At 36.9% G+C, this 18055-nt stretch overlaps 1 protein-coding gene across 4 annotated transcripts in view; it reads left to right on the forward strand.

Moving 5' to 3' along the window:
- LOC117435313 (chromodomain Y-like protein) overlaps positions 1-18055 on the forward strand; it is a 141442-nt gene that overhangs the window by 103105 nt on the left and 20282 nt on the right. For all 4 annotated transcript variants that reach the window (XM_034058372.3, XM_059014831.1, XM_034058373.3 and 1 more), the window contains one exon: positions 13712-13959. In XM_034058372.3, the coding sequence (XP_033914263.1) occupies positions 13712-13959 (248 nt within the window). The remainder of the gene's footprint in view (positions 1-13711; positions 13960-18055) is intronic.

Here is an 18055-nt window from a genome sequence, read left to right on the forward strand (position 1 = left end):
ACTCGTGAGGTGTATTGCAGGCTTTATTGTAATGGGAGCGGATTCAGATTTAATTATCTTTTTTTTTAGAGGAGATTCCAGCAGTGGTGAATGATATTGTGGAATTTTTCAATGGGTGGAATGTGTGATTGACCAATCAGAGAGTACATATACATTCCATGACATCTGCAGTGCAGTTATAGAGGGAAGGTTTCTATGGGGTTGGGAAAAATATATTGTAATACATCATTTTGAAACAGTAATCAAAATCTCAACTTTGTCTGTTTTACAGTTTAAATGGAAACAATCCCTGTGTCCTAGCCTAATGTTTCCCCATGACAAAATATTTAATTGCAAAAGTCTTTTGCAGTTGTTGCCGAAAAAAAAAGGTCAATTGTGACTTTACATTGCATCATTCAGAACAGATCCAAAGGCCTTTTCCTGTTTCACAAACAACTGTTATTTGTGTTCTCATGTACAATGGCTGGCTGTGAGTCCTTCTCATCCCAGTTTAACTTCCTTAAGATCAGATCAGCGTGTGTTGCAGGCTTGGCTGTAAAATGCTGGTTTAACAGTGTAAAATGCTACAAACTGCTTTTCGTTTACAAATCCCACAATCTATGTCTGTCTCCAACAGGAGCTTTGACAGCACTGACTCAGCTGTCAGTGGGGTTCTTTGCCTTCAGAATAGAAGCTAAAATGGGGTCAGAAGCTGATCATCTGGCAAGGCTGTGGGAAGACAATACCAGCGATGCTATTTTATTTGAGGGAGATGCAGTAGTTTTGTGGGGGTAATAGGTTCATTACGTGAAATAGGAACATAATATTTATAATAGTCCCTCCTTTCAATCGCATGAACAGTACTTCTTCGGGGGCAAGACAAAAAAAAATATGATAATTAAAACACTCCATCTGTATGAAACCTATTAGAGTAGTATGTTTATTTTAATACAAGGAGGCTTGACTGTAGATTAATTCTCTGCGGTCTGTTAAATTTCATGTTTAATGATTAGAATTTTATTATCAACAGCAAGCTCCTGTGTAGGAGTCTTCTGTTTATTACAGGTCTTTTTAAAATTATTTACACCATCAATATCTTGCTATTTTTCATGTGATTCTAAGAGAGGTGTAGTGGTTCTATTATACAGGGTTAGAAACTCACACTTGTCCGAGGCCAATTAAATCTGATGAGGACTAGTTCATGTCTGTGTCTCAGTACTCTGGGCGAGTACTTAAAACAAATGTACAGATAATATACTCTCACGTTCACTGTCTTGTGTTAAAAAATGCAGGAAATGTACATTTTCTAACGGGGTGTAGCAGTGGTGAATAAGAATTCATAAAGCTTACAAAACTCGGAACTGGAATCTACCTTCATCTCCCCTGCAATGCCGACCCCACTTAATGACATTTTAAGTTTGTGTTCTCCCTCTGCGTGGGATGCAAAGTTTATTGGGTGTTATTGATTTGACTGGAACATGTTGCATCTTTTGAAGTAAGTGTGTAAAGTAATTTTACAAAAATAGTAGTAGTAGTAGACAACCACTAATACTGTATCAGTCGCCTGCTGGCTGACTCCACTCTTCCTCCCACCGGCAATCCCCCTGAATAACGAAGACTCCTCCCCAGAAATTTCTAACCACAATTTAAGTGGTTTGTTTAAGTTTCGACCGAGGTCCTCCTCCAGTGTGCGAGTGTCTTGTCTTAAAAAATTTGTTTTTCGCATGTTGAACCGTATTTTTCCATCTTTTCTGTACCTCTTTCACAGACCATGCACACAGCGGGTTAACACTATTGACTTTTTCCGTTATTTTTTCCCACGCCTTGTGTTTGCCAACATTTGAGCACCTTTCAGAAAATTTCCCTAAAAGCATGCCCTTCTCAGTATAAATATGCTTCTGTAAATATGAGTAGTGATTGGTCACTCAAATCTGGCATTACAGGCTTTCATTTAACAGCTTAAACTACATCACATCAAATTAATTTAGTTGTTAATGCTAAGTTTAATAAATGAAAAGGCTGCGCTAGAGTTCTTTTGAACTTACACAGAAAAAATGTTTTGTCTTTTTTATTTGAAACTCCTCAAATTGTCTCTCCTGCTATTTGGCTTTTCAGTTTGTCTTGTCTTTCAAATATGTTTGGTTGGTCACTAAACAAACTCCTCCACAAGTACTGTAGGCAGTGAGAGAATCGGCATAGAACAGGCCTTCAAAGCCTTGAGACCTCTGCAGAAATATCAGGAAATTGCCGAATTCCAGCAGTGGAAACAGGGAGCTGAACTGATCTCTTTTTTACAAATGCTGTTTTTTGAATCAGATATAAAAAAAAGCCCTGTATTGTATTGCATTAACCTTCTCCCATAAATAAAAGAAACTGGCCCACAATTGAATTAACAAATTCTGCACAGTATCATTACATGGTTTTCAAATGTTATGATATAGTGGGCATGCTAGTGATATGTACATTTGCCTTAGTGGACAAACATATTTATAGCATAATTAATTTAGTGTCTTACAATATATGTACCCAGTAAGAGCTGTATTTTAAAGTTTTACAGTACATCATAAAATCTGTTCTGCCACCGAGAGGATCCTGATGTTTTGCAATTGGGAAGCAAGTACCAGTAATTTAATTTTAGTATTTAGTCTATTAGGAAGCTCTAGGATCTGTGCTAAGACTTCAACATCCGGCTAGTTGTGAACTAGGACCTCATCTTGTGTATACTACATCAGTCTACCAGAGTATTCAGTATTTTCTAAGTATTCAATGTGTGTATGCCAAAAAAAAAAAAAAAAGTAAAAGGAAAGTGTGTAATCTATTCTTCAACCCACATAGTGATTTGCATTAATTGTTCTGTTTTGCTAGTCTTGTTCTATGACTCATTTACACTATGTGGGGGGGTGGGGGGTGGGTGGTGGTGGGGGGGGGGGACCATCAGTTGCAACCAATAGCTGAAACATCTGTTATCTGTGCAGCTGCAACCATTTTGTAACAAAACTCAGCAGTAAGGTTTGGCTTCTGATTGATTTTGTCAGATGAAGGAAGCTCTGGAATGTGTGTCAGTTCATTGATATTTTCAAATTATATACATACATACATACATACATACATACATACATACATACATACAGTGCCTTGCAAAAATATTCAGACCCCTGACCAATTCTCTCATATTATTGAATTACAAATGGTACATTGAAATTTCGTTCTGTTTGATATTTTATTTTAAAACACTGAAACTCAAAATCAATTATTGTAAGGTGACATTGGTTTTATGTTGGGAAATATTTTTAAGAAAAATAAAAAACTGAAATATCTTGCTTGCATAAGTATTCAACCCCTGTGCTGTGGAAGCTCCCACACCGATGAAAGAAATTGCCGTAACGAGGACACAATTACCTTACCATTTGCCTCCACCTGTGAACCATTAAAGTTGCTGTCACATTTTCTGGATAAAAACCCCACTGTTGAAGGATCATTGGTCAGGCTGTGAATCTGAAGGAAAATGAAGACCAAAGAGCATTCTACAGAAGTTAGAGATAAAGTAATACAAATGTATAGATTAGGGAAAGGGTACAAAATAATATCCAAGTGTTTGGATATCCCAGTGAGCACAGTTGGATCTGTAATCAGGAAGTGGAAGCTGCATCACACCACCCAGGCACTGCCAAGAAAAGGCCGTCCCTCAAAACTCAGCGCTCAAACAAGGAGGAGACTTGTGAGAGAAGCCACAGAGAGGCCAATAATCACTTTGAAGGAGCTACAGAGTTCAGTGGCTGGGAGTGGAGTAATGGTGCACCAGTCAACCATATCAAGAGCTCTGCATAACACTGGCCTGTATGGGAGGGTGGCAAGAAAGAAGCCGTTACTCAAAAAGTACCATCTGAAAGCATGTCTAGAGTTTGCCGGAAAGCATGAGAGTGACCCAGCTGCGATGTGGGAAAAGGTTTTGTGGTCAGATGAGACCAAGATAGAGCTTTTTGGCCAAAACTCAAAGCACTATGTGTGGCGCAAACCTAACACTGCCCATGCCTCAAGACACACCATCCCTACAGTGAAGTATGGTGGTGGCAGCATCATGCTGTGCGGATGCTTCTCATCAGCAGGGACTGGGCATCTTGTTAAAATTGAAGGAAGAATGGATGGAGCAAAATACAGGGAAATACTGCAAGAGAACCTGCTTCAGTCCGCTAAAAAACTGAAGCTTGGGAGGAAATTCACCTTTCAGCAGGACAATGATCCCAAGCACAAGGCCAAAGCCACATTGGAGTGGCTCAAGAACAAAAAGGTGAATGTCCTACAGTGGCCCAGTCAAAGTCCTGATCTCAATCCCATTGAGAATCTGTGGCACTATTTGAAAATTGCGGTCCACAAGCGTCATCCAACCAACCTGAGCAACCTGGAGCAAGTCTGCCAAGAAGAATGGGCCAAAATCACTCCGACACTGTGTGCAAAGCTGGTACATACTTACCCCAAAAGACTTAAAGCTGTTATTGCAGCGAAAGGTGGCTCTACCAAATATTAATATGTGGGGGTTGAATACTTATGCAAGCAGGATATTTCAGTTTTTTATTTTTCTTAAAAATATTTCCCAACATAAAACCAATGTCACCTTACAATAATTGATTTTGAGTTTATTTAAAATATCAAACAGAACGAAATTTCAATGTACCATTTGTAATTCAGTAATATGAGAGAATTGGTCAGGGGTCTGAATACTTTTGCAAGGCACTGTGTGTGTATGTATGTGTGTATATATATATATATTGTGATAAGATTGCACCACTCACTCGGTTCGTTGCCCCTTTAAAAATTGACCCAGACACCAGAATTAGATTTTTCAAGCGATTGCGCTATTCTTTTAATTCACACAAACAAAGTAAAACAAACACAAAACAAAAACCTATATCCTACACAGGGAGGATTTTAACCCACCCCCCCCCCATCAACTTGGAACAGTATGCCTAGTTTGTACACAACGCTGACGCAAGATTTCTGTACATTCTTTATGTAGTTACTAGGGATGGGCATTTCTAAATATTTTAATAATCAAATACCTGTAATTTTATTAAATGATTACTTTACATCAATGTGCCACTGGCTAAAATTAATGCTTACATAATACCAAAACTGAAGAAATATGTAAAAATAAATAATAATAAAAATAAAATTATAAAATCGCAGTATTATTTGAGAATGCTGCAATAGTTCTTTATTAACAGGAAGTGTAATACAACTACGGTATGCATAAATTCCAACTTATGCATCACTTCCAAACACCAATTAAAGGCAACCTTAATAATGTACAGATTATAGTGAATCAATAAGTTGTCGTCTTTGCGCAACTGTTAAATATAAATAAATCTGATACATAGCTCCCAGTTTATTTATGTTTATTTGTGTTTAACCCTGCCCTTCAGCAGTGTTGATTGTTTGTTTAATGTGTCTTTAGTGATCATTTCAACCATTAGGTTATTCACTCCTTTTGTGAAGTACATTTAGTGGATCAAGCTGTAATGGTTCGCTGTGGTTTATTGGTACTTATGATTCTTTTGCAAGGCATTCTGGCATGGGCCCTAGCCTCTCTCTGCAGGTCGGTGGATACATGCTGCTTGTAATGTAGGTGGTTAATATTGTCCCTGTGCTGTTCATGTAGCTCAGTCTTTTATTGAAAATTGTGAATTTTACTGTTTCAGTGTCGACTTTGGTAAAATGTCCCCAAACTCTTTTAGAAGAGTTCAACTCCTTGCACTCACTCAACTCCCTGGCACTGCAGCACACTCTTTTATGCAACACAACTCCGCCCACTCTTCACCCATTGTCCCAGTTACAACTTGGCACCCTGTTTGCTGTGGAGGCACCCAATCGCTCTCTGCACATGACACTCCACAATTTCCACACAGACACAAACACACACTCACTCGCCAGCAAAGAACACAACAAATACAGATTACACATGATTATAGACAGCTAAGTCCCATCCCCTTCCCCAGTCCAGAACACAGTCCATTTTACACAGGTCCCTCATAGCAGCTGAACCGGCTCTAGTAAATAGTTATGCCATGACCGCCGACAATACCGCTCTGTATGATATATCTTTTTTATATTATGGAGATGTAGCTGCCACATATACTGTACTATTCATTGCAAAAAATCTATGTTAACTTTGCGACACAAAACTAAGGAAATTGGGGTTACATTTTACACTAAACAACCTTAACTGAGGCATGTTCTACCTACTGTAGGTATTGCAGCACACAGGGAAAGTGTGGAGTCTCACCAAGTACCCACATGTGTAATAGTTGGTCTGCCTCCACTATTGAATAAGTTAATAAAATAAATAAAACCAAATAGCAAAATATATCCGATTTAACCGTATTATATGGTGTTAGTATAGTACTGTGACCATCTTTTAAAGACATACAGTGTGAAATTAGAAAAAAACATTAACAAAGTAGATCAGATATAGCTGTGATAATTCACTTTGGAATATAAATAGTGTTTTCCTGCGACTCCACCAGGGAAGCAGAGTGTTCCACTTGATGTTTTCTCAGATCACCATACTAAGCATTGCTAATCACTCACAATACTGAAAGAGCACTACATCAGTTTCCTCCAGACACATCATGTATAGAAAACAGCAAGTGGAGCACTTTCCTGACAGTGCAGGGAAAACACTGATAAATAATACACTTCACAGTCAGGTGCTTTACAAATATATTTGTTTTACAAATGATAGTTAATTAGGAGGTCTTGATATAGATATATTAAAACACTGCTATCTTGCTATTCCAAATCTGCAAACATACAATGTATATGCAAAGTACTGTGCTAAGACAGTACTTTTATTTTATTGTACACTCGACATAGTGGAGGCAGACCAGCTGTTACACATGTGGATACCTGTCAATGCTGTAATGCCTACAGCAGGTAGAACATGTCTCAGTTAAGATTACTGTTGTGTAAAACTTAATACCAATTTCCCTAGTTTTGTGTCATAAACTAAATGTTTTTTGCAGTGAATTTCCACTGTATTTCTAACGGTAGTTACCCTTGTAAAGTTTGCCTTTGGCCCCATAATGAAAACAAAAATATTTTGTTCTGTACTTCTGTTAATACTGCCTGTTGATGCACGTTGCACTTTTGCACTATAGAACTGCTTATCTGATTGTGATGAAATTTGGTTAGGACATTTTTTTGCACAAAGTATTGAAGATAATCAGAATTTGGGTATATAAGGAGGTGCCTGTCCGTGCCATATATATGTTACTCTTACAGTTTTCATATTATATTTTGAAATGTCACATTTTTCAATTTGTCAGTTTTTTGTTAAGTACATAAAAAAACTACAAAGCGGTATATGATTCAATATGTTAACGTAACATTATTCAGCAGGTTTCATTCAACTTTATGAAGCAAAATTAATTCTATAAGGTGATGCAAAACTTTTGGCCATAACTGTACATATATAGTACAAACTACTTTAGTTTCATAGGTTAAAAAAACGGAAAAATATGCATTATACCAAAATAAACATGAATTTTCACAAAAATATATTGAAATAACCATTCTGAAACTTAGTAGTAGTTTAATCCCATATTGGCACAGATAATAATAAAACATTACAAAAATCAATGGGTTTGTTACCTGTGTTTAATTTCCCCATTTACACAGTACAACAATCTAAAATAAAATGTCCGGCAAAATCGAAAGTAATAGTCCATGCACTTTCATTTTTGTAAACAAATATTAAATTATTGAATTCTTAGTCTAAACTGTATGCACTCAATAATTCTAGAACATAACATACATGTGAACTGTATGAAATACGTATTTAAGTCAGTGCTGACCTGAAAAGATAGGCATTAAACAATTAACAAAGCCCACAAAACTGCAGTAGTTTATTGTTTCTGCAGCACAGGTCAGACCGTAGGCTGCTCTAATCAATTACAGATGTTCTGCTGGCCACTAGACTCAATTAGTAGAGATCCAAACAGATAGCTGACGATAGTAGTATCGTACAAGACAGTTAAACAAACTTCAGTGCCTTGCATTATCAGCGAGTAGCCATTAGTATCACTGTCAGCAACATTAGTTTTTAATACATTTATTTTATATACTTAATTTATACTGTATTTCATAAAATGTACAGCCACAAACACACCAACATTTCGAGACTAATTGACAAGGTCCTTTGGGTTTTTGAATCTGCAAGTGTTCTATTTTGGGGGCTGTTGAGTAGAACGAACTGCGCATGACTAGATAACATTTTTTTTTTTTAAATGTCTTTTAATTTTATATTTTTTCACTGTGGATTGCCAGAATGCTCGATTCCTGTTAGGACCGGTGTAGCATGTGAAAGTGCACCCTGTGAGATCCTTTACCACGCATGTGACGTAAAGGGGATTCACTTTTGCATGTTCATGTGATTTCCATGGCAGGCAACTAAAGTTCATGCTTGAATGTGTTTGTAAGGTGTGTTATTTTTTTAGATGCTATTTAACAGTTGAGTAATCCTTGTGTGTGTTTAGTTAACTTTTTCGCAACAGGCCTTGTAACGCAAACTGCAGGTTTCTGACAAAACAAATAGACTATTGTTAAAAGTAAACGATATACGTCACGCTTACTACTGTTGTCAGCAATTACATTTAAATAGAAATTTAAAAGCATCTCCGCCTCCGTTTTACTGTCATTTTATTCCACAGAGGCAGGGAGAATGGAGACAGGATAGACGATAACAAAAAAAAAAAAAACTTAATTGCAACGTATCAAATTTAGTCCACTTGAAAGGTGAATTGCAAAATTCTAGTTAAGACGGGTCTATAAAGGGTTTTTCAATTTCAACATGCCACTAGTGGCTTAATTTAAACCCATGTTGCAGTCTATTGTAGTCCATCCAGCAGTAGGTTTTAAAATTTTAGGTGTTATTAAAATATATAATAATCTGCTATATATATATATATATATATATATATATATATATATATATATATAGCAAGATGGGCTGAATGGCCTCCTCTCGTTTGTAATGTGTGTGTGTGTGTGTGTGTGTGTGTGTGTGTGTGTATATATATATATATATATATATATATATATATATATATATATATATATATATATAATTTTTTTTTTTTTTTAATTAATCAATTTGTAGTTGAAAACATTGGATGATATAAAAAAAACTATTGCAAACAATAGGTACTGCAGCTCATGCTGTGCCTTAACTATATCATTGTAGATTTTTGTATTGTGGGCTCATTTTTTGTTAGCTGGAACGTGTATCAATTGTTCATTTATTTACAGTATTTTTCAATAAAATAAATATAAAGAGTAAAATATTTTAAATATGTAGAACACCTTAAATGTAAAATAATTCCTTTATGGATCACATATATTCATATAACATAGTTCATTAATAATGCCTGTTAGAGTGCAATACCTTGCTTAATGGTCATTACAACTTAAATATACAACTCGGCTCCATTCGTTTCGGTGCACCAAACTAAGTGCATATTACTCGGGCAACGTAAAAGCCACCTACGTGGTTCAGGGCTTGTTTAAAAGTACAGACGGCGCTTTCCAATAACGTATTCACTGTTGGCGTGCAGTATTCCTAGCCGGGGCTACAATCAACTGAAAGTAAGCCACTCATCATGTGACAGGTGTCATCTGCATAGGTTTTAGCAGCCATCGTTGGAAAGCTTAGAATCTCCGCTTTCTAGCAATATCAAATGTTCCCGTATATGTAGTTCAGAGAGAAAACTACAGCCTGCAGAGTGCAATAGTACAGTCCTATGAGACGCAGCAGATCGGTGGGTGTATTTCAGTGCCAGTAACTCAAACTACAAAGCCCAGAAAGTAATGGACATGGCCTGAGCTTGTAAAATTGTAAATAGTTATCTTCAGTATTCCACATAATGTTTCTGTTTTGTTCAAAAAAAAAAGTTGCGATTATGCTCGTTTGGTAAAAGTGCCAATAATTTTTTTTTTTTTTCCACACAATTTGCTTAATTTTTTCTTCCCCCATGTTCATTTCATTTTGAAGTTCAATGGTGTAGTGTGTTTTTTTGTTTTGCTTTGTTTTGTTTTTTTTGAGCCATCTATGATTACAAAATATATAGCAGTGACCAAACATGATTTTTTGGGAAAAGCGTTTTTTTTTTTTTTTTTTTTAAACATATATTCTCATCTCTACCACATATAGTATGCCTGATCTTGTTGCAACTTCTATCAAATGAAAGGCCGCACAATTTCCTTTCATATTATATAAGTTACATGCATGCAGCACAAACTATCCAGTAGTTACACATACATAAATGAAAACCATGAAAAACTGATGGAAATAGGGCTGAGTTTAATGCCTGTGAGATCATGCACCGCCTTGCTTAATAGCCATTACATAATAATATACCTTAATTTGCCTGTGAGAGAGTGAACCCCCTTGTTTAATAGCCATTACACCTTAAATATATATATTAATAATGCCTGATTTTAACCCCATCCCTGCCAACCTTACACCCCCCCCCCCCCCCCCACCACACGCACACACACACACTATTTACAGCAGCAGGGCCTGCCATGCCACATACCTTGCCCCTTATGCAACACACACAGCCGCAATTGGCCACCTCCCCCCTTAAAACACCAACCCCCTCCCCTCTTCGCCTTTTTTCTCCCTCCGGATTCTTGTGAGTGGGTTGGTTGGGGTTGGGGTGGTGGTGGTCTCCTCGGCTCCTCCTTCAGCCATGGTATTCCTGGACCTTCTGTCAGGGGTGCCCGTTTAACCCTTCTTGTGACTCCTGAGCTTTTGTAAAAGGGTGCCTGTTTAATCCCCTTGGTGACCCCTGGGCTTCTTTGAGGGGGTGCCCGTTTATCCCCCGTTCTACCCCCTAAGCCCGTGACTTTTCCCTTTTCTGGGCTCCTCTACAGCGGGTGAGCCCAACGCTGGCAGCGGCTTTAGGGACAAATATAGCTGGGTATCATCAGCATAGCAATGGAAGTTCACTCTCTGTCTGTGGATAATGTCACCTAACCGTAGCATATATAATGAAAACAGCAAGGGACCTAGAATGGAGCCCTGTGGAACACCACAGACAACTTCCGATAATGCCAATTTTACCTCTCCAATAGAGACGAACTGAAACCTATAAGAAAGATAAGATTTGAACCAGGATAGGACAAGGCCAGACAGTCCTACTGTGCTACAGTGTCAAAGGCAGCACTTAGATCAAGAAGAATTAATACTGATGGAAAGCCAGAGTCAGAGCTTATCAGCAGATTGTTCACAACTCTGACAAGGGCCGTCTCGGTGCTATGTGCAGCACTAAAACCAGACTGAAACTTCTCGAATATACCATTGAGAGTTAGAAATTTTTATAATTGAATTGCAACAGCTCTCTCTAGAACCTTACCTAAGAATGGTAGGTTGGAGATTGGCCTATAGTTATTGAGGACTTAGTGTCCAAATTGTGTTTCTTAAGCATAGGCTTTACCACAGCTACCTTAGTGCTGAGGGAACTATACCGGAGGAAAGTGAACCATTTATAATTTTTAAAATGTTGGTATTAATAACACCAAGAACATATTTTAATAGTTTTGTAGGAATAGGATCAAGAGAGCATGTAGTAGCTCTCATATGTCGAACTAGCTCTGTCAGTTCCTGTAAGGTAATCAAAGAAAAAGCCCCCATAGTAGCCTTAATAGGTGTAGTTGGTAAAATTGTGCTGGAGTCCTTAATAGAAGGTGCCTGTGGAATCTCACTTCTGATGTCTAGTATTTTATTTTTAAAGAAATATAAGAAGTCATTGCATCTGTGAGAGGAGCCAGTGTCAAGGATAGGACTATTAATTCATTTATCTAGGGTAGCAAAAAAATCTAGGATTATTTTTATTTGTTTCAAATAATTTGGAATAATATGATGATCTAGCCAATGCCAGAGCCTTCCTATATTTAACCAGGTGGCCCTTCCATGCGATGTAATGAACATTTAATTTAGATTCCCGCCATCTCCGTTCTGTTTTACGATCCTCATATTTCATCTTAAGAGTTGTATCATTGATCCACGGTGAACTTTTTTTAAGACAGTTTTGATTGGCGGTACAGTATCTAAGACACCAGTGAAGGTGGTGGTGTAGGTATTAACCAGCTCATCTACTGATGAGGACTCAGAGAGTGGTAATGAGCTCAAGACATCAGAAAGCTTAGCAGCAGTTGAATAATTAATTACCCGGGATTTAAATGTACGGTCCACAGTATTTGTAGATACCAGCAGGTTCACCTCAAAAAGAATGGCATGATGATCAGAAATAGTAAGAGCTAGGGCTATGACATTCTTAACAGCTAAACCACGAGAAATTACCAGATCTAAAGTATAGCCAAAAATCCCAAGGCGTTAGAATCAGAATCAGTGTCAACATGAAGGTTAAAATCACCCAATAAAAGAATCCTATCATATTTAACTGTCAATATAGATAGCAGATCACCAAATTCAGTCAGAAATAGCAGGTTTGACTTAGGTGGTCGATAATGAATTACAATATGAACAGGTAATGGACTGTTAAATGTCAAGGTTAAAACTTCAAAAGGTGAATAACCTTCAATAATTTCCTGTTTGATTCTAAGTTCACTACAGAAAACAGTAGCAAGCCCACCTCCCCATCCAGTAGATCGAGCTTTCTGGAAAATAGAATAGTTAGGTGGAGAAGCCTCAATCAGGGAAACCTTGTCATTCGGTCCAAGCCATGTTTCAGTTAAAGAGAGAATCTCAATGTTGTAATCCTGAATAAAATCACTAATTAACTGAGCCTTATTAGACAGAGACCTGACATTAAATAAACCAAAGCGTAAATTGGTCCAATCAAGAGCATGTGATTGAACAGGGGTAATAGGAATTTGACGAAGGTTACTGTAGCACACACCTCTGTGTTTACTCAGCGGGTAGCGGGAATGGCAGGATACTTTAACCTGAATTTTACATCCCTCTTTTTAGATTCCCTCCTCTCCCCATCATTTCTTACTAACATACTGATTACAGTAGGCACTTAGTGTAGTACTTAATTTATTTTAATGGGAGGGACGCATGGAGTCCCTGTTTTGTTTTTCAAATTTTCCATCTCCTTTTTGTTTCTGTTTACCCTTTAGCAGATTTATATTTAGTTATCAATATATATATATATATATTTTTTAGATGAGGCTCCATTTGTGGTGATATTGTAAACATTTTCAATGGGTGGAACGTGCAATTGACCATTATTCGTGTTACCATGAAGAACTGGAATTTACTTGGTTATTAATTAAACCGAAAAACTTCACCAATCATTTTGTTGGGATATTTTGCTTTATTGTCTAGTACATTTAACTTATTTTCTTTGAATTAATAAAGGATGCCATGGGCTGGGTTTCGGTTGGGGGGGGGGGGGGGGAAATGTAATGTATGTATTGAGGGACAATTTGTGTATAGCTTTGATTTTGTGAATTTTGAATCGTTTCTTTGGTGCTTTTTACACAGAAGAGGCTGTTAATTTTCTTATGTCTTCCAAAAACACATCGAAGAACACTGTCTTCTTTTTAAACCTACTAAAGACAGAAAGTGTGAAACTTTTTTTTTTACACTAAGTCTTCAGATTCTATAAATTTTTTTTTTTTTTTGTATGTTTGCCCTGTATCAGTGATCCCGCCAATGTATGGAAGTTAATAGTTAATAATTGGATGTGTTTTGTCTTCTAATCTCTAGGTGCCTCTACCTTTATGGAAGCCTTGGCTGCCAACGGAACAGCTAGCATCCAGACTTCAGTCACTGGAGTAACGGCTGGAAAGCGAAGATTTGAGGAAAGGCAGGCTTTTGACAAGAGGTTGCGGTTTAGTGTCCGGCAAACTGAAAGTGCTTATCGGTACAGAGACATTGTTGTCAAGAAACAGGATGGGTTCACACATATTTTACTGTCCACAAAGTCTTCAGAAAACAACTCATTAAATCCAGAAGTGAGTAAAGATATTCTTTTTAATTGTCATTGCTGAAATTTGATATTGAAAAACAGCTGAGAGATCTGATAGTTGGTGCTGCCTTTATAAGAGTGGAAACTTCCTGTAAATCCACTGCTCCTGCACTGTCAAAACCTCATATCTCAGAGATCGTTTTAGGTTTTGACATATATGCATGCTTATATAAATATTGCAGGTTCAGAGGTTTTGACATGGAGCGCTGACCTAATAAGGCTGTTTCCTCATTATATAGATTTTGTCATCATATTCGCAACAATGCTGTTTCCAATGATTTCATCAAGTTCCATTGCCTGTTAAAAAAAAAAAACCAGCAGACATTGCATGAAAAATGTAATTACCAATGCCCTCCCATGTACATATAAATATGTATATATTCATTCCCAATTACCTTCCTGAATAACTCAACCCCTATACTGCATCTACAGCACAAAGCACGGTTTGTAACAACCCATACTGTTTAACTATTACAGAATATAACTACAGATTTTACAAAGTAGAATAAGTAGGGCCGATTATTTTCACAACGACAGAACTCAGCATTTTCCACTATCCGTTATAATTGCAGCAAAAATAGCTTTTATTGTATCAAGACTTATTTTTGTGTTTTTATTGCTTATTTTGTTATGCTCTTGGTGAACTCCTGATAGATATCTTGTCTTTTAATTGTTACAGTTCAAGTGTAAGACCACCTACTGATACCTGTTCGTCAGATTGATTTTTTCCAAGGCTGTATATTTGAATATTACAAACTTTCTGCTACTGTATCTGGTAACAGTGGGAACCACATGTTCCGACCACAGTGTTGTGAAATCCTCCATCAGAATTTGTTTAACCGGGCATTGTGCGTTTTGAACGTCAGAGGGCGCTACGTGGAATTCTAAGGATGTTAACTGACAAACATCTGTTCACCAGCAGGTGTTGCAAACTGAAGCCACTGCCTTTTCTGCTACCACAAGTAAAAGTCTATAAATAATATAAAGACCACGGTTTATAAAGTTGTGTGGTAAAAGGCGGTTTCTGCAAGAGACGAACAACAAGCATTAATCCCAAAAAAAACCAAACTCTGCATCAAACCCATTTAATAAAATATAACAGTCTCATATAATGTTAAATTAGTTGTGTCCCTATTTTTGTACTGAATTTAATTTAAAAAAAAAAAAAGGTATTTTCTGCTAACAGATTTCAAATGCTAACACTAATGCAGGAGGCAGTGGTCAAAGTCCAGGGCTTGTTACCAGAAAGTCACCAATTCAAATCACACCTCTGCCACTGACTGACTCACTGTGTGACCCTGAGCAAGTCACTTGACCTCCATGTGCTCCATCCTGCGGATGAGATGTTAAATCAATGTCCTATTGTAAGTGACACTGCATATAATGCACAGTTCACAGCCTACCTCTGTAAAGCGCTTTGTGGTGGTGGTCCACTATGAAAGGCGTTATATAAAAATAAAGATTATTATTATTATTATTATTATTATTATTATTATTATTATTATTATTATTATTATTATTATTATTATTATTACTGTAGCCCAAATGTAAACCTGCTTGATTTTTTTTTAAATGTGAAACTCAATTACCCCAAAATGTCTGTCATACAGTTAGAATGCTTTTTAAACCCAAAAAAAAGGTTATTTTACAATAGCTTTTTCCATATATACATTGTGCGGTACATCTGAAGATTTAATTTGAAATATCTAGGGGTATGTTAAATTTAAACACAGTTATAAGTATTTTAATTAATTATCTTCTCTTAATAAAAGCAGGATTGAAGGTTTCCAATTGAATGTAAATAAATGTAATTTATACAAAGATTAAAGTTTAATTTAATAATGCATATTTAATATACCTTTCCATAATAGTTTCATAAACATACAAAATGAGCATTGTCAGAACTGGCATTCAAAATATATTCAAACATGTATTAATCATACATTTCATCAGAAACATTTACACAGAAATTAATTCCTATCTTTATGCACTGTTAAATTCAAGAAACTGTATAATTACCATACGTTCTGTAAAAGGAACGTTCAAATCGAAATCTTGGAGGCAAAAACAAATTCCAGGATGAACATTGGTTCCCAATGTGATCGTTTCTGGATTTTTTAGAATTAAAGTTGGATGTTTTGTCCTTCAGAAACAAGGCGATTTCTGAAGTCATGGCTTAGCAGTTTTGAAGAAGTTAACGTGAAGAAATTTGTTTGAAGTACTTTGTCTTCCAGTAGATACAGGATTATTTTTTTCACAACTTTCTTATGGTTTAAGTTGCAGTTTTTACTAATGATTATAGTAGTCTTACAACTATCAAAGCAATTACCTAATACTTGCTGTTTAACACAGGTGTCAGCACAAGTTTCAATAAACTTAGGCCTTGGTTTAGTTGTATAAAACTTATTTTTCCTTGAAATGTTCCAGTTGAAGTTACTTTCAATTGGAGATTCAGAGTTTTGTGTATCATGAAGTCCCCTTGCAGTGAAGATGTAACGTACTTGGTCATTTTTGAAGGCAGGTTTTTTTTTTTTTTTGTTTGTTTGTTTTTTTTTTTTTTTTTTGAGGAGAGCAATTTTTTATAAGAGACCGTGTTAATCCTAAACACAGGTAAGTAGGCAGGAAATCCAACGAAAAGCACAGTTTCTGTCCCAATGTCATTTACTATTGGTCCATGCTTGTACATCATAGATTTTTCCCAAATAAAAATGGCTTCTTATTACCATATTCTCAAATGTTTGGTCAACCACAAACCAAGGCGACCCTGGTAACTCAGGTCGTCTTTTAGGCACGTCCAGTCTTTCACAGATGTAATTCACTTAGAAATTAAAACTAATTAACTTTCAAAGAAACATAACTCTCTACACACATTTTATGTGTTGTGAATGTTAGTTAAGTTTTCATGAAGACATTTCCTATCTTCACATACTAAATATCTGCCAGTGCATATTAATCTTGAAGTTTGAACAAAGTATCTTTAAAACTTGGTAATTCTATTAAATTTGTTTTGTTGATTAATCTAATAGTAGTTTTCAAATTCCAAATTTACAATGTTTTTTATATATAAGGGTTCACAAGAATATTCATTATTTGTGTGATTTTTAAACCTCTGCATTCTTGGTTTAACATTAAGGAGTAAATGAAAGGATACGAGCAAGGTGTGATTTTAGCGACTGCTAAAAATGCGGCGTATGTAAAGAATGGTGTTCACCTGGCGTTCTGCACCCGCTATCAAATTTGCACTTTGCCATCATTAATCCATTAAAATGATATTGAAATGCATTCAAATGAAAAGAATATGGAATTGGGTGGGATCTGGGTACTAACCAGGCACAAACATTATAATGTAATGTAAGGACTTTGCCTTGCACTTAGGCAACTGCTGATCCTCCAAAAACTTCACCTCTTCTTACAAGGTGCAAACCATTGTAGAAGCGAGTAATTAAGAGCTGTATAAGAGCACACACCTGGAGAGGCCTGTCATTGTCTACAGGATGGCTGCTGTGGTACACTTCCTGATGCAGCGACACTTGGCTCTTGTTGAGGAGAGGCAGGAACACATTTGGAGGAGAAGGGCAAGACGAAGACGACCCTGCATGTTCAATCCCAGGGTCACTTTGTTTGGGATGCCAGAGGATACAGTGCTAAAGCATTATCGTCTTACTCCGCAGGTCATCCTAGACTTAATAGCTGAATTGAGGGATGAGCTAAACCCCAGCGTCAATCTAGGGACCGCAATCCCTGCACATGTGAAAGTGCTGTGTTATCTGCACTGCTTAACCTCTGGTTCCTTTCAGACCACTTTTGGATGTCTGGAGGGATAGCCCAATCCACCTTTTCCAGTGCTAGGCAAAAATCTGGATGTCATGCTGAAAAGGGCAGGCCAGTACATAAAGGATACTAGCATAACTGATGTTCGCTGAGACTTTTCCTAACAACGTTTCATACTGAGTGACCTCAGTCGTAGGGATTCTCAGCTCCTTCTCAGAAAACTTTTTTTATTTTATTTTCTGTGCGCCAAGAGGACTTTGCTGCCATTCCTATGGCATATTTCCGTGCTCCACTAATGTCATACAGCGCCT

This window comes from Acipenser ruthenus, chromosome 3, assembly GCF_902713425.1.
Source record: "Acipenser ruthenus chromosome 3, fAciRut3.2 maternal haplotype, whole genome shotgun sequence".
In the NCBI taxonomy this organism is placed as follows: Eukaryota; Metazoa; Chordata; class Actinopteri; order Acipenseriformes; family Acipenseridae; genus Acipenser; species Acipenser ruthenus.